The following is a 21599-nucleotide window of genomic DNA, read 5'->3' on the forward strand; positions in this document are numbered from 1 at the left end:
CTTTGAGCCAATGTTGTCTCCTTGCTGTCATTTTGTGTCTTGTTTTAGTCGTTTTGTGCTTCTTTGAATCTCCTTTTTGTTGTTTTGTCTAATTTGTGTGATTTTGGGTCTCGTTTATGTTTTTTGTTTTTCTCGTGTTGGATTGGTGTTATTGTGTTCTTGGCCTCGTTTTGTGTCTTATTTTTCTTTTGGGACATTTTGTTTGTCAGTACATTTCACTGTAACACATTTTCTTTTGCATCTCCTTAAAGTTATTTTGTGCTGAATGTTTTGCACAGTTCACACTGACAGTTAACAGTCATTCTAGTATTTAGCTCCAATAAAGTTTTAGATTATACAGTTTTCAACGGTATTTTGGGGAAAAAATGTACACGACTGTTAGAATTTGGCTGTATCTTTTACTCTCATTTATAACAGTGGACCATAAAATATAAAAAATATATAAATATACTCATATGGAGCATATGCAGCATATTTTAAAAATAAAAATTTGTACCTGTGCATTACACAACCGTTTTCTGTCCATGGAGTACAGCAGAGAGAGAGAGAGAGATACAAACTTGGACTAACTTGGCACTTTTTAACTTTCCTAACAGGATATTCTATTTGAACACTTTCAGGGCAAACACTTTAAGAGTTAAAAAGCTCCAGAAAGTAAGTGACAGCGAAGAACAAGAGAGGATGTGAGGTTGAAGTGGAAATTACAGCTCTGGTACGGCTGTCCTGTGAGGACATGCAGCGATTGTGTGTCATGGTGTGTGGCCACTGACTGTGTGTGTGTGTGTGTGTGTGTGTGTGTGTGTGTGTGTGTGTGTGTGTTGATGAAGGAAACAATGTGAGCGAGCGTTGTTCACATCAAACAGACCCGCCGGGCCCGCTGCAATCCCTGGATTTGGACGCAGGTCTGTGCGTAAAAGCGCATATCACGTTACCAAACTTCAGTCTGAGGCTGTTAGTCACCTTTGTTCGTCAGTGTGTCTCTGTTGTGAGTCTGACACTGAGCCGGTGTGTTGGTGTTCGTGCAGCCTACACGGTTCTCCTGATGCCTCCCTCTCCTCCCCCTCCGAGTCTCCCGGGTTACCTCGCGCTAATTCGCCGTGCAGCGCGGCGGATGGATCATCCATCAAGAGTCAATAGTTAACGTCCGCTTTGTCCAGTTGCCATCCATCATCAGCGCGTGCGCGTGCACATAGCGTGTGTGTGTGTGTGTTCTTTATAGGGCTACCTCCGACCCCCAGGCCCCTGACCCTGCGCCAGTCTGACGCGTCTCCTCCCCCCTCCTCCTCCTCTCGCCCCTTTCTTCCGTCCGAGCAGCGGGGGGCGCGCAGCCCTAAAGGGGGGTGACACCGCCGACCTGCGCCGGTCCCACCTCTTATTTTAATCTCTGTGTGCGGGGTTCGGGCCGCTTTCTTCCTCTGACGCAGGCCCGGTTAAATGGATCTCCCACCGGCCGCGGCCAGGACAAGTATCTCGTTACCACCGCTTTTATTTTTATGACACAGCGCCACGGCGCGCAGGAGGGAGGCCGGGGGTGAACTTGGCCTCCCGGTCTCCAAACACACCCACACACTCTGCCATCCGTTCAGCCAGTTGACTGCTTCTTCCTTCGCACCGCCCTGCCAAACCGACATGTACTGTCAACAGCCTGAACCGGCTGCGTCCTCCCTCATTTAACCGTTTGGTGGCTCACAAACACAACAGATCTGATAATAGAAGAACTGAAGCTCTCCGGAGCGCACGGATTCAGTTCGGCTGGTTCCAGGTGCGCGCCTGGATGAGAGGCATCTCCACACGCTGCCTCCAGGGGCGTGGTGCGGACGCAGCGCTGCGGACCCTTTGCCTGTAATCCGTTTCGATCCGGGGCGTGTCCGCGCAGAAAGGGGCGTGCGCACCGCTCCACCAGTATCTCTGCTTTCTGTGCCATTCATTTGCAGCGCAGCCGCTTATTACGCGTACTGCTGCGTTCAGGAGATAAGAGTCTGACGGTCATCCCGGGGAGAGAACAGAAGTAACCGGACAGCCAGAGTCCAACCAGCCGGTAAACTCACTCACACGGACAGTTGGAGAATTTTGACGCACAGACAGCAGCGCAGTTAGACTTGGACCTGACGCTTCACCTCCATTAACCTGCAAACTACCGAACATGGACCGCAAAATCCCAGACTTCGCCGGCACTTGGGAGATGAAGAGCTCTGAAAACTTCGAGGAACTCTTGAAAGCTTTGGGTAAGTGACTGGATTCACTCTGTTTTTAATTCATCTCTTTCTAGTTGCGCCAACGGTTTCCTCCGAAGCTTTTATGTGTGCGCGCCCCTGACGCAGATCACGTGTCAGCTCAAACTGTAGCTGCAGGTCAGATCTTCCCTGTACCTCCGGGTGGGGGGTCTTTGTCATTCTGCAGAACCCAAAACTCGGAGCTTTGGCCCCCAGCCAGCCTCACCCCTTTTCTCTCCCCTCCCCGAGAAACACAATAGAGACAAACGGCGGCACATCTGTCTGAGAGATGTGTGCGCGTGTTTGTGAGGAGGACCGTTATGACACAATACAGTCACATCTTTATCCGAAGTGACAGTCAGAGCGGAGGAGCGGACACCTGCTGCGGAGCTCCGTCTGTCCGTCGTTAGGAGACAATTTCCATTAAGTAGAAGAGCCGCCGGCGCGCACCTGGAACTCACCGGTGACTGCAGCGAACAACGCGGCTCTTTATCTGGAGGCCGCTGCTTGTGGAGCTCATTGAAAAGCTGCCAAAGTGTCCTGAACGCAGAAGGAATGAACCACCAGGCGGCAGCGCGAACTCCTGACGCACCAATTAGCGTCCAACTGGCGTCTCCATCACTTTGTATGGCTGTTTGAGGTGGAAAACAGTGAGCAGAGTTAAAAAGATGGAGTTCAGCTGCAGCAGGAATACAAATGAAACGCGACTAAAATAATTTGCATCAGTCTTTTTGAGTTCAGACAACCTCTAATGAAATTATGTTCAACCAACAAGCTTTCCCCCTGCAATTGTCTGAACTTGTCCAGATGTGCTAAAATAAAAGAGAATTGAAATCCTGAACTCAAGGTAAAGAAAAATGAAGTTAGAGGCCAAATTTCTTTCAGTTGCATCACCTTGAATTAGGTTAAATTCAACTGATGCGGAAATTGAAGTTGAATTTACACATAATGTTAAGTTAATCTGACTGTCCAGATGTGTTAAGATTCAAAATCCTGAACTCAAGGTGCAGAAAAATGTAGTCAGAAGCCAGTTTTATGAAGTTATGTCTACTATAATGCAGTTATAATTCAACTAATTTGACCGATGCAGAAATTTGAGTTGAATTTGTGCATAATATTACAATGATCCAACACAACTGTTCAAAAAATAATGTTTGCAACTTAAAAAAATAACTTCTGAAATTATCCAGATATGTCAAGATAAAAGAGGAGAATTGAAATCCTGAACTCAAGGTAAAGAAAATGGTAGAGGCCCATTTAATTCAGTTGCATCAACTTGAATTAGGTTAAATTCAGCTGATGTGGAAATTTGAGTTGATTTTACACATATTAAGTTGATCCAACACAACTCTTCAAAAAGTGTGTGCATCTTTAAATGTTTGTCGATGTCAGTAAATTTGATTGTCCAGATGTGTTAAGAATCAAAATCCTGACCTGAGTGAAAAAAAATGTTGTCAGAAGCCAATTTTATAAAGGTGTGTCTACTAGAATGAAGTTACAATTCAACTAATTCGACCAATGCAAAATATTAAGTTGATCCAACATAACCTCTTAAATGATGTTTGCCACTTAAAATAGCCCTCTGAAATTGACCAGATGTGTTCAAAAAAGGAAGCCAGAAGCCAAGTTTTATTAAGTTACATGAACTCGAATTTAGTTTTAATTCAACCAATGCAGAAATTTGACTTAAATTTACTCATAATGTTAACACATTTACCAACAATATTAAGAATAAAATTTCTGCAGATTTCTTTCTTATCTTGCAGCAGTGCATTAAGTGGTAGAAAAATGTTCTTTATATTAGTTTTTCTGCTTTGGCTTCCCTGTTGGAGCGTTTTGGCCCCTGATCATGAGTTTCTTTGGGGCCAAAGCCCAGCTGGACTCGGCCTGTCAGCACCCACTGCCCTCCTGCCTCCGTCCATCCCAAATGCTTCCTCTGACCTCTGACCTCCGACCGTCTGTCCGGATTTTAAGCATTTTAGTCGCAAAAGTGGCTGCCGAGGTCATTTCTAACTTTTTACAAGAAGCTGCAGATCCGTCTGTGGCTCACAAATGGTCCACGGGCCACCACTTGACCCCCAGTGTCTGAGCCAACAAGCACTTAGAGAGAAGAGCTGCAGCTGAAACCTTGGTGCTTGGACCCTAATAACTGTTATTTTCAACCGTTCTGTAACTAAAATGGCGTAAAAAGTGCAACATTTCTCCATGAAACGCTGCAGATTTTGAGGAACACGTGACATAAACTACAAAAACTTGACCTAATCGTTGTGCTCCTGCAGAACGCCGTCGAGTTTTCCTTCATGCGTGTGCAGACGGCATGACGGTGCACATGTGCAGCTCGTCCTGCTGCGGCCGAATGACCGAGCGATTCTCTGCGTATATATTTACACTTGGTGACAGGTGGGAATGTGCGAGAGGTGAGAAGTGTGAAACCCAAACCGATGGCAGATACACCACACACACACACACACACACACACACACACACACACAGACACACAGACACACAGACACACAGACACACACACACACACACCCCATTGCTTCCCCTCACACTTGGACTGAGATCTTCACACACTGACTCCCACCAAGTCTCCCCTCCTTCCACGCCGGCTGCCTCTCTTTTCCCACGCTGGATCCCCATCTTCCCTCCTGATACTCAAATCCTCCCAAAACCTTCTGCTCACGAACCCCCTGAACCCCAAAACCCCACATTATAAAAGCATTTTGTCTATAAAATTTAAACAAAACAGAGCAGATCATTGAATTTTCTACTTTCCGACGCTCCTTGAACTAATCATTTGCATCATGTGGTTCCATTATTATTGAAATTAACTAAACCTAAACATTAAAATCACTTTTTTTCGTCTTTCATTCAAAACAAAACAAAAAGCCACAAATGACTCAGCGACAACCAACAGTGACATTTTTCTCATTTAAAAATTCACCAAAAATTAACTATTCTTTCTAACTTGATTGTGTAAAAAACAAAAAAATGCTGCCTTCTTCAGCACAAACTTTAAGCTATTAGTGACTCAGCTCTGACCAACAGTCATATGGCAAAAATTTAAAGACGATTCGATTGAACTGCAGGCAGTGTTTTCCACAGAGCAGAGAGGAGACAAGAATGGAAACGACTCTTCAGTATTGGTAGAAAATGTTGGACTTAAGAAGGTTAAAGAATCAGCAGCTAACACAGAAAAACATAGAAAAACAACTTAAAATGTGTAAAAATTAAAATACTATTGCAATATTTGATATGTTTCCTCCTGCATTTAATATTTTTCAGAAAAATCATGACGTCCGAGAGCTTCTCTGCTGCTTTTGATGCTCTTACTGGTTGTAATATTCTAGGATTTTACTCTGATTTTATAGTTGTTTTGCTTTTTGCACTTTGTTCAACTCAGGTTGTTTTGTGAATAAACTTTATTTAATTTCTGAATTGTGTTACTATATGCACACAGCTGATTTTGATCAACAAAAAGGTAACTGCAAAAAAATTTTTAAAGGAAAATTCTGTGTATTAAGGATTCAAAAATGATAAATTTAACTTTTTTTTGCACAAATTTTCCCAATTTTGTTAAACTACAGGTAATATGTAGCAAAAGCATAGAGAAATGTAAAATTTACATGTTTAAAAAAAAAACCAATAACATCCACATCTGAAATCTGTATTTCTCTTCCAAGTTTTTAAATCACTTTCTGATATTTTAGAGACCAAACAACTTATTGAATAATTGAGAAAATAAACAATTAAAATAACTGTTATTTGCAGCTGTTCTGTAACTATAATGCCATAGAAAGAGCCAGATTTCTGCATGAAATGCTGCAGATTTTTAGAAAAATGTGAAATGTGAAGATTTTTGACGAAGATGTTATTGTTTTAGTTTTACGAAACCATTTAAATTTTTTTCTATGATTTTACTAGATATTACCTAACTTACTTAAAAAAAATTGGGAAAATTTGTGGGAAAAAATGCTAAATTTACCATTTTTAAATCCTTAGTATACAGAATTTTTTTTTCACATAATAAAATATTTGTTTTGTTTTTTTGGACAGTCACCTTTTTCTCAATCGAAATCAGCTGCGTGCAAATACTAACACAATTCAGAAAATAAGGTTTCTTCATAAAACAATCCAAAATATGTGCAAAAAGTGAAACAAGTAAAAATCAGTGCAAAATTCTAAATATTACGACCAGTAAGAGCATCACAACCAGACAAAAAGTCTTCGGACATCATGATTTTTCAGAAAAATGTTAAATGCACGCAGATGGAGAAAAAGATGATTAGTTAGATTTTTGACGGCTCAGGTAGCTTTTTTTTTTCCATTTTTGAGACACACAGGGGATGAAAGCATCACAAACGGCACATATATGTATAAAAAAGCATTTGTGCATGTCATAATACTGCTGTTATATCCATACTGTGGGATTTTAACCCTTTGATGCATAACCTGGGTCAAAAGTGACCCAAATCCAATGGAAAATGGGTATCTCCTGATGTGGTCTATGCATCAAAGGGATAATTGTGTTATCTCAGCTAGAAGTTAGATAAATGTGAATTTACAAGCACTTTTCAAAATCAAAGGTACAAAGAGCTTCACAAAGTCCGATTTTAAAGACAATTTGGTGCATAAAAGCCAACAGAGTTGGAAGAATGCTATTAAAAGCAACAAAAGTGAAGTAAACAACTAAAATCAGGAGGGAGTTTGCAATAAAAGTCTGGTTTCCTCAAAGCCTCGACTGCAAACAGACAAAAAAAGACCACTTAATGAATATTTTAAAGTTTGTATTGATGCATAAAGGTCAGAGAGAGAAACCAAAGTGATCAGTGAAATCTATCTGTGAAACTGAGGTGCAGAAAGCAGAAGCGACGGTGTTGGTCTAAGGCTGGTGAGTGAGTGTTTGCGTGTGGAGGGATGATGAAGTCCGGGGGGAATGCAGATGTGCCGACACGCTTTGTCATATGACCTCATTGTTTCCTCTGTCATCACTATTGGATGGAGCTGTGCAGGAAAAACACAAACAGGGCAGCAGGACGGTGGTTCTGCAGGGTTTTGGTAAAAAAAAAAAAAAAAAAAAAAAAGGCTGATTAGAGGCCTTAAAGTCATTTCCTATGAAGCAGGGGTGGCAAACATGCGGCCCGCGGGCCTAAAGCGGCCCTCCAGAGGGCCTAATCCAGCCCTCAAAGTGTAAAAATTACAGAGAATAAATTAACTACAGATTGTAAAAGTTTGTAACAGTATAAATTTAAAATAATTTCTAGACCATGACAAATTGTTTTGATCATAAGGTAAAATACTAGATTGTTCTTTGTCATTTTATGTCTCATTTTTGTAATATTTTGTCTTGCTTTTTTCTTTTTTAGTCTGACTTTTGTCTTTTGTCTCATGTTTTTGTCGTTGTTTCCTTTTTGTCTCGCTTGAGTTTTTTGTCTTCTTTTTGTCATTTTGTGTTTTGCTCCATTTGTCGTTTGTCTTTTTTGTCTCGAGTCATTTGTCCATTTTTCTGTCACTAACTTTTTTGTCCAATTTTTTGTCTCTTTTGTTTTGTTTCATGTTGTTTGTCTCATTTTTATCATTTTGTTTCTCGCTTTTGTCATTTTGTGTCTCATTTTTGTAATATTTTGTCTTCTTGTTTTTTTTCTTTGTCTGACTTTTGTCTTTTGTCTCGTGTTTGCTTTATTTGTCATTTTGTGTCTTTTTGTCTCGTTTGTCCATTTTTTTGTCACTTTGTAACTTTGTCTAATTTTTTGTCTCTTGTTTTGTTTCGTGTCATTCGTCTCATTTTCGTAAGTTTGTCTTATTTTTGTTGTTTTTTGTCTGACTTTTGTCTTTTGTCTGTTTTTGTCATTTTGTGTTTCCTTTTTGTCTCACTTGTGTTTTTTGTCTTATTTTTGTCATTTTGTGTTTTGCTTTATTCGTTGTTTTGTGTACTGATTTTGCCGTTTTGTCTCATTTTTGTCTCATTTGTGTTTGTCTTTTGTCATTTTGTCTTTTTTTGTCTCATTTGTGTTGTTTGTCCATTTTTCTGTCACTGTAATTTTTGTGTCTAATTTTTTGTCTCTTGTTTTGTGTCATTTGTCTCGTTTTTTGTCATTTTGTGTCTCAATTTTGTAATATTCAGTCGTTTTTTGTCTTTTTTTGTCTTTTTTTGTCATTTTGATAATAAAGTAAAATACTACATCGTTCAGCTCCAGATGACTAAATGTTTTGTTCCGTCGTAGACACTCTGATCTGTAAGTTTTAATGTGTAAATGATAAAATGAGGCCTCATGTTGTAGAAATTGAAATTATTTTTCTTACCAAATTTCAGGTTGTTCATGACGTTTTGTAAAAAGATAATTCCTTAAATGTGGACATTTTCAGAATGTACTTTTTTGTACTAAAACAAAGGAAACATTAGGAGTTGTGGTTATTTATAGGTTATTATGTTGTGATTTTCCTGGTCACTTGAGATCAAACTGGGCTGAATGTGGAACCTGAACTAAAATGAGTTTGACACTGCTGCTATAAACCAACTGTCATTATTTCAATAGAAACTGCATTTTTATTGAGCTACAGCCTTGTTTAGTCGTGTTTGTATCTTTTATACGACTCTCTGCTCCCTCATACTTTACTTTCTCTCTTGTTTTTGTGGTTGTCAGGCGTGAACGTGATGCTGCGGAAGATTGCGGTGAAGGCGGCGTCCAAACCGCTGGTGGAGATCACGCAGGACGGCGAGACGCTGTCCATCAAAACCTCCACCACCGTCCGAACCACCCACATCACCTTCACCGTGGGGCAGGAGTTCAACGAGAGCACGGTCGACGGACGTCCCTGCACGGTACGAAGGACCCAGGAGAGGCTTTACACTGCAGGGAGCTTTTAGAGCAACCAAAACTTTACAGCGACTGCAGGAAACGTCCGTATAGAAACTCTTTCAGGAGAGAACAAAGTTCCTACTGCAGGGTCACATGCTGATTGGTTAAACCTCTGAAACCCAAACCTGCCGGCAAGTGTGAAAGGCATGTTATCTTGTTATCTAAAAAATGAATAAATAGGACACCTTTATCAGCCGAAAACTTACAAAATAAGGAAGAATTGTGGGATTTCCAACTTTTTGATGGTTCCAAATCAAAAAAACACCCCGATGTTTCATCAAAATCACTTCGTTCCATATGTTTCATTTAAAAATTTGCTAAATATAAACTATTTACTTGAACCATATTCTGTGAAAAACAAAAAATTCTGCACTTCTTGGTGCAACTGTGAAGCTATTAGTGACTCAGCTGTAATACACAAATAATAAACAAATTAACTAGTTCTAACTGTAATTCACAAAACCTAGCCAAATTTTAGTCATAAAATTGTGATTTCATCAAAATCACTTCACTCACACACGTTTAATTTTTAAAAAAAAATGCTAAAAAATAAATAGTTTACTTCAAGTAGATTCTGTGAAAAACTAAAAATTCTGAGTTTCTTGGTGCAACTGTGAAGCCATTAATGAAGTATCTGTAAAAAACAGTGACATGACAAAAATTCTGTCACCAAAGTTAACCAAATTTTTGCCAAAAAATTGTGATATTTCATCAAAATCACTTCATTCTACATGTATAATTTTTTCCAAATGAATATTTTTTTCTGTGATTTTAAGAAGTTATCCATAATTTTATTTTAAAAAAAAGGAAAAATGTTTAAGTATTTTTTTTAAAAAGCTAAAAAAAAATCACTATTTTTAAATCCTTAATATCAATATTTTTTCTTCAAATACAGACTTTCTGTAAAAATAAATATGTTTTCCAGATATAAATGTAACAAAAACAGTGTGATTTTACAGGGAAATTTTGTAAAGAAGAAATGCATATTTTTGACATTTTTCAGTGTTGGACAGTTTTTTTTTATAGTGAACATATAAATTAATACTTGTTTTCCCCTTGCATGTTTCCTAGTTATATGTAATTTAACAAAACAGGAAAAAAACTGTACAAATATCAGTAAATTCTTTTAAAAAATACTGTTAAAATCTGCTAAAAAATTTACACCCAGGTAGCTTCAGAACAATTTTTCAAGCACCCAGAATAAACAAAATAATGTTTACTTTTTATTATTAATTAATTAATCAATTTATTTATTACTTTATTTTTATTTTATTTTTTACTTCAATGTGAATTATTAAATAACTTGTGCACTGAAGTTTTAATATTTTTACTGTGACCACAAACCCCTACACATCCTGTTGCTTGTGGACTTTTCAAATTAAAAGTCTTCCTTCTATGTGACAGTTTTACCTTTCAGTGAGAAAATGCAATTATTTAATAGTTGTGTCAAAATGTATGTTTTGTAAATGTTTAACATGAAAAATGTCCCAATGAGATTTCAGTTTGTTGCAGTTTTACGCAACAACAGTTCAGTTTTACAAAAAAAAGAACCAAAACAATAAAAATCTTAATTACTTGGGGTCCAAATCCAATACAAATGTCTACTTTATGCACAACTGTGTTTGTTAAATTGTGTTTTTGTTAAATTACAGATTTTAAACTGATGTCGAGAAAAACTTTCCAGTGAAGTAGGAACAAATTTGAAACAAACATTCGGATATTCAGATTTTTGAGAAGCTTTTTTGCAGAGAAATGCTGTCAGACACATAAAATTATTCAAAATAAAGTCCTTTTTTGTGTTTTAAAGCATGTAAAAAAGGAGATCTTACATTGAAATTACATTTTGCTTACCAAGAAATGAAGTTTAGTTGCATAAGAAGATAATTTGTGAGTCAGAGTTGCACTAAATGCACTTCGGCTCCTCTTTCTCTGCATAAAACCCACAAAACTCATTAGAAACGACTGTTTGGGGACGCAGCCGTCCAGATCGCATCAATCTGTTTCATTTGCCTCTTCATCACATCTCCTTCCAGCCTCCCTCTTGGCCTTTCCTGCCCTCCCTGATCCCCCTTGTTTTCCCATACATGGCCTCTGTTAGTGCGTCTCCAAAGCAAACAAGCTTCCCTCCGCTAACGATGAGCGCATCACAACTTACCACCTCTCAGCGATCGGCCCTCGTCTTCTCCCTCCTTCATTCATTCACGTTATTTCTCCTTTCAGAGTTTTCCTCGCTGGGAGACCGACAGTAAGATCAGCTGTGATCAGACTCTGCAGAAAGGAGAAGGTCCAAAGACGTCCTGGACCCGAGAGATCACTGCTGAAGGGAAACTGATTCTGGTAAATAAACAATCACACAAACTAAAGCAGGTTCTACACTTTACTACAGATTACAGAGCAGAAATTATAGCACAATTATGATCTTTAAATACAAAAATCCTGCATTAAAAGTTAAAAATCTCTGAACTCCAAGCAGTTTCTGGGTATTTATGTTTGCTCCTGCCACATTTTTCTTTTTAACGTATCCGATTTACTTTGAGATAATTTGACTCCTAAAAGTGCAAAAACCAAAAACAAATGGCTTAAAACATTAAAATCTGTCGATTAAAACTGAAGAAAACACTAAATCAATTAAGGGGAGGCAGTCCGTAATAACTAGACCAAATTAATTGGCTCTCCTGTGATTTTAAATACAAAAATCCTGTCTTAAAAGTTCAAAATCTCTGCAAAATCTCTGAACTCTAAGCAGTTTCTGGCTATTTTTGTTTGCTCCCATCACGTTTTTTTCTTTCACGACTTAAGTTGGACTTTTAGATTTGCTTGGAAAGAATTTGACTCCTAAAACCACAAAAACCACAAACAAAGGGCTCAAAACATGAAAGTTTGTCAATTAAAAGTGAAGAAATCACTAAATTAGGTGGCAGTTAATTAAGGGCCAGTAGGGAGTGGGGGATGAAATGATAATTACTTCTTATTAATTGGCTCTCCTGTGATTTTAAATACAAAAATCCTGTCTTAAAAGGAAAAAATCTCTAAACTCCTAGCAGTTTCTGGATATTTATGCTTGCTCCTGCCACATCTTTCTTTTTTTCATAACTTAAATTGGATTTTTGGATTTATTTTGAGATAATTTGACTCCTAAAAGTGCAAAAAGCCTAAAAAATTAATGCGCAAAAGTTCAATGCTGTCAAAACAAGACAAGAAAATCTCAAAGAAAACAAAGGTAGTGCTGCACTGGACTCAAAACGTGAAAGTTTGCTGATTAAAAATGACGTTTCTGGATATTTCATTGATACTTTCATGACTTAAATTGGACTTTCAGATTCACTTTGAGATAATCTGACTTCTTCACAAGGGAAAAGGTTCACTACTGTTATTAGAAGCTGCAGTTTGACAAGAAAACTGAAGGAAATCTTGAAGAATAATAAATATTAATGCTGCAACGGGTCAAAAACAAAGATTGTAGTTGAAAAGTGAGGAAAAACTAAAATCAATTGCTCATTAAGCACCTGTAGTCAGTAAATATGAATAATGTTATTATTCTTATTAATCGGCTGTCCAGTGATTTTAAACATAAAAATCCTTTATTTATTTACTATTTCTCGATATTTATTTTAGCTCCTGCATCATTTTCCTTCATTGATAGAACTAGAATGACAGAAAATCACACAAAAAAATTAATTTATATATATAAGCTTCTCGTTTGCTTTGTGCAAACACAGCCTGCAGTTCAGCCGAGACCTCCATTAATTTTTGTCAAGTGTGTGTTGATCACAGCTGACTCACTAATATGTTTTTAGTTGCACCAATAAGCGCAGAATTTTTATTTTTTCACAGAATCTGGTTCAAGCAAACACTTAGTTTTTGACTTTTTTTGTTAAAAAATAAGACGTGTAGAATTTAGTGATTTTTGAATGAAATGTCATGATTTTAATACTAGATTTGTTTAATTTTCGTAAAATAACTGCACATCCTGGAAGATTGGTTCAAAAAGTGTATGAAAGTTGAAAACTGGACATTTTTTTCAGTTTTTATAGTTTCTGGCTCCAATAAAGGGTGTAATTTTGGCATTTTATTTACAAAAGATAACGGGTATTTCAAACCTCTGAGCAAGTTCTGGGGTTTAGATGGTTAAAATGTGAATAAACGAGAATCTTCATTTAATTCTTGTCCTTCTTTTAAGCTTTTTGTGGATTTTTCCAGCCTCTTTCTCACAGTTTTCATCAGCAGAGTTAATTCTGTTGTCTTGAAAACATCCCAGTTGTCATCACACAGATTAAGTGTTTAGTTTGAGTCATTTTTAGAATGAAAGACGTCTGACGGCGACAGATTAAACTTCATCTGCTGATAAAAACCGTGAATAAAAAGCTGGAGAGTCAATGTTTAATCAGGATTAATTCATTAAACCTTTAAGAGTTCTTTTCTTCGTAGCAGTGGGAGGTGAGTAGGTGGTGGAATTTAACGAAAAGTTGTGTGTTTATAAAATACAGCAGCTACTGAGGCAAGACATTCAATCTGTATATCATTATTATTAGTTAAAAAAAATCTGCAAAAATAGTCAAAACCACAACAATCTGTAAGAAATTATATTTTTTGTTGATTTAAATACAGTGAATAGTCGAATTTAAGTCACACATTGTAAAACAATAAATTGTTATTTTATTTACAATTTTGGCCTTATTTTTTATTACTACAGTCAACATGTAAATTATTTATATTATTTTTTCTGTGATAGAAAAAGTTATTTGTAATTTTAGGAAGAAAAAAATACTATTTTCAATCCTTAATATTGATCATTTTCTTTCAGTTAATGACAAATATATTGTACAGATTTAAATACAGCAAAAATAGTGTAATTTTAAAGGCAAATGTTGTAAAGAAGAAAAATATATAGAAATACCAAATTTTTTACATTATGTACCGTTTTGGCAATTTAAATTTTTTTTTACAGTGAACATGTAAATACATTTTTTTCTGTGATTTTAAGGAGTTATCTGTTTAGTCGAATTTAACAGTCACAAATTGTAAAAGAATAAATTACTATTCTTGATATCGGCGAAGTCTTTACAATCCACACGTAAATTAAACAAAAAACATTAATTTTAAGAAGTTATTTGTAATTTTAAAAAAGGGAAAATGCATTTAAAAAGTAAAGTTTGAAAAAACAATAATTTTCCTTCAAATAATGACTAATAAATAAATATATTTTGCAGATTTAAATACAGTAAAAATAGTGTAATTTTACATGTAAATTTAAAAAAAGAAATACATATAAAATACATAATCTTGACATTATTTATATTTTTGGCCATTTAAAAAAATTAACTTTTAAATCTGTGATTTTAAGATGTTATCTATAATTTTACAAAAAAGCTAAAATGCATTAAAAAATTACTATTACAATTTTTTTTACTTTACTTATTATTATTATTATTATTATTATTATTATTATTATTATTAATATTAATATTAATATTAATATTTAAATTTATTAATATTTCATTCTAATTATTTACTTAATTGCAAAATATTTTAAAAAGTCAGAATAGTGGATTTTAAACACTTTTAAACATCAAAAAAAGTTTACTTTTTATTAATTTTTTTATTTTATTGAAATTATTATTTACTTATGTGTAAAATATTAAACAACCTGTATAGTGGATTTTTTAATTTAAGTTAATCGTAAAAAAGAAGTTTACTTTTTATTAAGTAGTTACTTTATTTCATTAAATAACATTTAAATTAAAGAAAAAACCTCCAAAAAGCCTTAAATTAGAGTAAATATATAAAATATCAGACTTCCTTGTATATTAGTCACGGAAAATGAGCATCAGTCAACAAAACGTGAAATTTATTTCACATTTAAGAATCTAACCAGTAGCTGCCAGTTAGAGTTTTATAGGAACACACACATTTGTAACACTACATCACCCTGTAATTTGCAGCCTATAAATCTGCATTGTCTCTAAATTGTATAATTACATAATTGCACTGAGATCTAATTATCCTCCTGGCAGACGATTAAAGAGCCGCCGCTGAAGGTGACAAACATCAGCTTTCAGTCACGAAAGCAAAAGTTAAAAACAAAATCCTCATCAGACACGTCTGGGTGGAATAAAGGTTCAGTTTCTCATTTCTAGGTTTGTTTTGCTGCCGACAGAAACAGTCTGTGTGAAACATAAAACCACGCCCAGACACAAAACAAACTTTTAACTTTAACCAGGTGAACCAGTAAACCAGTTTATCTGGAGAACTCACAAACCGTAAACAGAAGAAACATTTATGAGGAGATTCTTGCTCGACAGTTGGCAGTTAGTTCACATTTAAAACTTCTGATTTAACCCTCTGAGCTCCACACACTTTCTGACTTTTTCTTTTGTCTTTTTAAACCGGTTTTGGGTCATTTTTCAATCATTTTGAACAAACTGAGTCATTCTAGACACTTTTCAACAGATTGGGACCGTTTTTTGTTATTTTAGACTCTTCTTTTAGGTGTTTTTGACCAATTTTTGTCATTTTTGACAATTTTTGTTGTTTTGTGTCTATTTGTTTGTGTTTACTGTCAACAATTTATTTTTAGCACATTTTTAAATGCACAAAAAAGCAATTTAAACATCATGATTTTAAATTGGCTGTTTGGATAATTCTCCCAGCGGAACAACAACTTGCACATCATTATTTTGAGAATCATGAGAAAGCTGAAAATCTGGCATTTTTTTTTCTACTTTTACAGTTTCTGGCTCTGATGAATGGTGGAATTTTGGCTGTTTTTAAAATTCTAACAAGCCTTTCAGGGCAAGTTTTTGAGGTTCGGAGGGTTAAAACTCAGCTGCTCTTCAGAATCCTGCAGTAAAATGAAAGCATGCGTGACCAGAATATGTTTATTTTAACGATTTTTCCATTAACTGAGGTTATGTTACCGCAGGAGACATTCTAAATAAAAAAACAGCTCAATTTGGAGATTAGCTGCTCTGTGAAACACTTTTATTACAGATTCACATTAAAATGTAGAGAATCCTGTCAACAAACTGATTAAAACCTGCTTTTTTCTTTCTTTTCAGACCATGAGAGCGGACGACGTGATTTGCACCAGAGTCTACGAGCGACAATGAACAAGAGCACTTCTCACTTTCCCAGCGTTTCCTCTCCTGCGCCGCTACATCTGTAGTTTTTCCTCCACCGTATATTAACCCTCGTGTTGTCCTGCGGGTCAAAACTGACCCGATTTAAAGTTTGACAATGGAGAAAAAAAAATATTTTCACAGTGAAACTTCTGATGTCCACATTTTCAACATTGTTGGGAAATCTTTGAACATTTTTTGGTGGAAAAAAAGAAATGTTAAAAATGTTTCTTAAGAACATTCACAAAAAATCAACCAAAATCCAGCGAAATTCGCTGGATTTTGGTTAGTTTTTATGTGAATGTTCTTAAAGAAAATATTAGAAGTTTTACTGATATATATGGAATCACTTTAGATATTTTCAGATTTTTTGGAAGATTTTTAGTCATTTTTTGAAAATATTTACAATTTTCTTGCCAAATTTGGGGGATTTTTTTTTCTAAATAAAACTTTTAAGGAATTATTGGAATTTTCTTCCTGAAGGTTTTGCAAATTTTCTGAAATTTGGGGAATTTTTTTGCAGAATTTTTGGATTTTTTTCAGACAAGGAAACGATATTTTTTGGTAAACGAGGACAACAGGAGGGTTAACTGTATCTAACGCCTCACAGTCTTAGCTCTTCCCCTGCAGCCGGAGTTTTTAAAATGTGTCAAATGTGTCGCTGCATGTGTGTGTTTGTGCGACTATATGTGTACAACCGAACCTACGAGCTCTTCAGGTCAGTTTTGATGTTTCTTCCTCCCTCCCTTCCCCCTGGCGACTTTTTCTATCTCACGTTTTATATTTATTACTACACTAGTTTTTACTTTGTGTCTCTTTGTATGAAAAAAAAAAGAAATGTGACAACAGGAAAACAACACTTTCACAATAAAACCCACGATGTTAACTCTTGTTGGCTATGGTCGTGCTGTAAAACCATTAGGCGTTTTTAGCGGCGTGCGTGTTTTATGGTTTGTTAGTGTAGCTGCAGAATGTGTGCACATCAGATGGCTGCTGTCTTATTTTGGGTTTTCCGTCAGCTGTCTGCAACTAGAATAACTCGTCCGTCCCCTCCCTTTGCCTTCACTTCTCTCCGGGGCCAACATGCCCTCATTTTATTCCTCGTTTGCACGTGGATCTGCTCGTCCTGCAGTTTTCCCAGCCAAGCTGCGGCGGCGGTGCCAGCGTTCAACTCTGCTCTCTTTTATTTCCAGTTTATGTGCCAGTTGGTTCGTTAGATGCAGTTTTTCGGGTCCATGAGTTCAAGCAGCAGGTCGTTTTTTCCAAAAATGCACTAATTCACCTTAATGTCAAGATGAGGAGGCTGATAAACCTTCACATCTGGTTAAATTTGAAGCAAAAAACAAATTGCAAATAAAGGAATCTGAATGTAGTGGGACACACTAGGTCCTATCTAGAATAATAGTCTGGGTACTGGAACAGAAGACAGAAAGAAACAAAACCTCTCAGTCTCTCGGACAGAAAAATAGACAGACATGCAGATTAAATGATTTTGATGAATTTCAAGCTTAGATTTGGTTCTTATTCCAGACCGAAATGCACATCAAGGCTTGTTGGACTGTTGAAAATCTGATGATTTCATTTAAATTTCAGCAATTTTGGGGATTTTTGTTACACAAGAACTTATTTAGAAAAGGTGTTTTCATCTCCTTTCAAAGTCAAGAGCCACCTCAAGTGTTTACATCAAACTTTTTTTTGCAAAATTAAGAGAGTTTCTTTGAATTTTACCATTTTAATCAATTCTTTCTAATGCTGTACCTCAAAAATACACCACAGAAACACAGCTAATGTGCTAATCAGAGAGCTTTAGAGGGGGATTTTGCTTTCAGAAGTTTCTGATGATTTTGCCGAATGGAGCTCTATCACTGAAACATCGTGAATAAACATATTTTTGCAGTTTAAACACACGTCTCGTGTAAAATATACGTAAATGTGTGTCTTAAATCAAGATGGGTGCCTTTGCACAGATCCAGGTTCACCGTTTCCTTCTGTTTCCAGTATTTATGCTAACTGTCCAGTGAATCTTACATACACAGGAGTGGTATTGATCTCCTCATCATGGTGAGAAGATTAACAGGCATATCTGCTCTTACATTAAGCATCCTTTTACATCTGTTGCCATGGTAACCATGGAGGGTTACAGGACTAATGGAGGTCAGCCCGCATGGCAAGCCATTTCCACGTTTAATTGCATTTCAGATATCTTCAGTACCGATACAGTCGAGCTACTAGTCATAAAGACCTTTTGGATCTTCACATCGTAATTTGTCCAGAACAAATGACGTCACTTCTACCTTCATGGGTTTCTTTCTGTTTCAAATATCGTTTAATTCTGACTCCCCATAACTGTTGTTCCACATTTCTTTAGTTCCTAGCAATTCAAGAGATCTACATTGTCCTTTGTTGATTCTTAAATTAAGTAGAAGTAGAATGTCAAACTGGAATTCTGCATCCTCAGAATAGAATTACAGACATCTTGAATCAGACTAACTTTCTGACTGATTTTGTTGCAGATACCTGTAGTTATGTCAGAAGCTATGACAAATGGGAGGTCTCCTGCTTTTCAAACACACTATGACAACTGTTTTATCCACACAAAATGATCACAAAGAGACATAAAAAACCAAAGAGACACAGACAACCACAACGAAAAAAACTACCACAAAGAGATTCCAAATGCCCAGCATTCTGCGGTTGATCTTGCAGAAATCTCAAACTGGACCAGAGTCTAATAAAATATCTGGTTTTCCACAAACTTCAAGGACATTCAGGCACACAAAACTACCACAAAGAGACTCAAAACAATAATTCAGAGACAAAGTGACCTCATAGAGCTGCAAAACTACCACAAGGAGACTAAAAACAATCACAGAGAGACAAAGCAACCCTATAGAAATACAAAACTACCCCAAGGAGAATGAAAACCACCAGAAAGCGACTAAAAATCACCACAAAGAGACTAAAAACCACCACAAAGAGACTTAAGAGAGCCACAAAGAGACTGTTACATTGTAAATTTCCCCGCTGTGGGATCAATAAAGGTTTTATCTATCTATCTATCTATCTATCTATCTATCTAAAAGACCACCACAATAAGACTAAAAACAATCATTAAGAGACAAAGCGACCTCATAGAGCTGCAAAACCACCACAAAGAGACTAAAAACCATCACAGAGACAAAACAAGAATAACAACAATATAGAAATGCAAAACTACCTTAAGGAGAAGGAAAACCACCACAAAGAGACTAAAAACCACCAGAAAGAGACTTAAGAGAGCCACAAAGAGACTAAAAATAGCCACAGAGACTAAAAACCACCACAGAGAGACTCAATCATTAAGCGACAAAGCGACCTCAGAGCTGCAAACCCACCACAAGGAGACTAAAAACCACCACAAAGAGACTAAACAACCGTATAGAAATACAAAACCACCACATGGACAATGACAACCACCACAGAAAGATTCAAAAAGGCCAACAGGCTATGTCTGATGCTGCAATTATCTCAAACTGGACCAAGTTCTCGTTAATTTCCACCACAGTTCTCTGCTCAACAAAGCTCTGGTTCTCCACAAACTCCTCCTTATGAGTCCTTTCGGTTTCATTTTTAACCATCTGATCCACCACAGCAGCCGCCATTATTTCTGCTGACGCTGTTCGACCAGCGTCCAATGAGAAGCCTCGCATGAGCAGCATCATCACAACAATTCAGACTAATGAGGTCTGAGATCAACTGAATCACAAAGACCTCTAACTGTGGTTGGACTGGTCACGGCTTAACTCCCGATGGTCAAACTCAGCTGTTAAACGCCTCGAGCTTGCGACCTTTTGGCGTCGGAGGAGAACCTCTTCCAATCATCAGGTGGTCGGACTGCAGGTCAGTGGGCGGGGCTTTAACAGCAGGAAATGCCAGTCGGATTACAAGGTCCGGCTGATTGACAGCAGATGTGTTTAAGTGTTCGGGGAAATGGAAAAGAGGCTGAGGAGGAAGATGGATGACACACAGACACACACAGAGACACACAGAGACACACACAGACACAGACACACACACAGTTACACAACATGTGAGGGCTGTGGCTGGATTCCTGACAGAGGAATCCAGTGATGATAAAACCCCTTTTTAAAGAACTATCTCCTCTTTATTTCTGCCTTTTGCCCTGCAGCTGTGTGTAGTTACAGTGTGACCCCAATAAAGTCCCTCCTCTGCCTCCTGCCCCAATAAAAGAGGTAAATAACCACCCCTCCCTCTCTGTTTATTACCCCCTGGGGCAGTAAAAGGCAGCTGCCGGGCCTCCTTCAAAACGCCCGGCCTGCACTGGACCCCCGTAAAAGAAAAAATGCACACATTCGAATGACAAACTGAAAACACACATTCTGGGAAGTGTTCACACGTACCATCAAACACTCGCACTGTACGCGGAGCTCGTGAAACAGCGTCGAACCAAAAGGTGAGCAGACGAACTGCCGGCTGCACAGAAAACCGTGAAAACGCCACGAGAAGTTCCGAGAAAACAACTGACTGCTGCAGGAAAACCTAACAAGGAACAGGAAGGTCGAAATAGATTGGCAGCATCGGGACAAACATTCCTTCACTCCCAAGAAATCAAATGTGCAGGAGAATAAAACACACGTGCACGGAAAATCAAAAACATCTGCATGATGAAGATCAGAAGGAATTAAGTGGAAATTTGACACCATTTTGTCAAAGGAGGTTGGAAATCAGCAAACATCTGAACAGAACAATGCAGCTGATGATGATGTTTGTAGATCAACTGATTAGTTTAGACATCTTTAGGCAGTTTGGACACTAAAGTATAATCTATGTAAAAGAACTAAAGGAAAAAAACTGGCCCAATTATTGTTTATCTGTCTCATTTTATTTGCTAAATGTCCATAAACAATGTGGAGGTATGTGACAATTGGTGTTGGTTTGTCTGTTTGTGGCACAACAGATGGCACAAAAGATTCAAAAATTACTCAAAAAATGACACAAATTACTCAAAAATTATCAAAAAATTAATCAAAACTTTTTTTACTCTTACTTTAATTACTCAAAAATGACCCAAAATGTCTGGAAACTTGTCCAAAATAAAGTAACACCTGTCCACAATCACATTAAACTTTTAGAAATGGCTCAAAAATGGTCTTAAATGATTCAAAATTTGTCAAAAATTCACTGAAACTTGCACAAAATGACTCACAAACTGTCAAAAATTAGCTAAAAATGGTCTTGAAATGACTTGAAACTTGGGGTGTTGTTTATAAATACGTTAATAAAAGAAAATTGTGATTCATGCTCTTTGAGTTTTCTTGTCCAAAATTACTTAAAACGTGTGCAATATAAGGTAAGACCGCTCCACAACAATAAATTTTCAAAATGGCTCAAAAAAATGTCCAAAA

The 21599-nt window shown here is 36.9% G+C and overlaps 1 protein-coding gene across 1 annotated transcript; it reads left to right on the forward strand.

Annotated features, from left to right (window-relative positions):
- Positions 1 to 1800: 1800 nt before the first annotated feature.
- crabp2a (cellular retinoic acid binding protein 2, a) lies at positions 1801 to 17080 on the forward strand. Its single transcript, XM_023261713.3, has 4 exons — positions 1801 to 2225; positions 8861 to 9039; positions 11297 to 11413; positions 16135 to 17080. Exons 1-4 carry the CDS (start codon positions 2144 to 2146, stop codon positions 16183 to 16185), a joined length of 429 nt encoding a protein of 142 aa, XP_023117481.1. The 5' UTR covers positions 1801 to 2143; the 3' UTR covers positions 16186 to 17080.
- The last annotated feature ends 4519 nt before the right edge of the window (positions 17081 to 21599 follow it).

Source organism: Amphiprion ocellaris, chromosome 9, assembly GCF_022539595.1.
Source record: "Amphiprion ocellaris isolate individual 3 ecotype Okinawa chromosome 9, ASM2253959v1, whole genome shotgun sequence".
Taxonomy (NCBI): domain Eukaryota; kingdom Metazoa; phylum Chordata; class Actinopteri; family Pomacentridae; genus Amphiprion; species Amphiprion ocellaris.

Bases quoted from the DNA above. Each gene is read 5' to 3' on its own strand.
- crabp2a (XM_023261713.3), top strand. From the start codon at position 2,144: ATGGACCGCAAAATCCCAGACTTCGCCGGCACTTGGGAGATGAAGAGC. The intron at 2,226-8,860 runs GTAAGTGACTGG...TGTGGTTGTCAG, and splicing joins GGAACTCTTGAAAGCTTTGG to GCGTGAACGTGATGCTGCGG. The intron at 11,414-16,134 runs GTAAATAAACAA...CTTTCTTTTCAG, and splicing joins CTGAAGGGAAACTGATTCTG to ACCATGAGAGCGGACGACGT.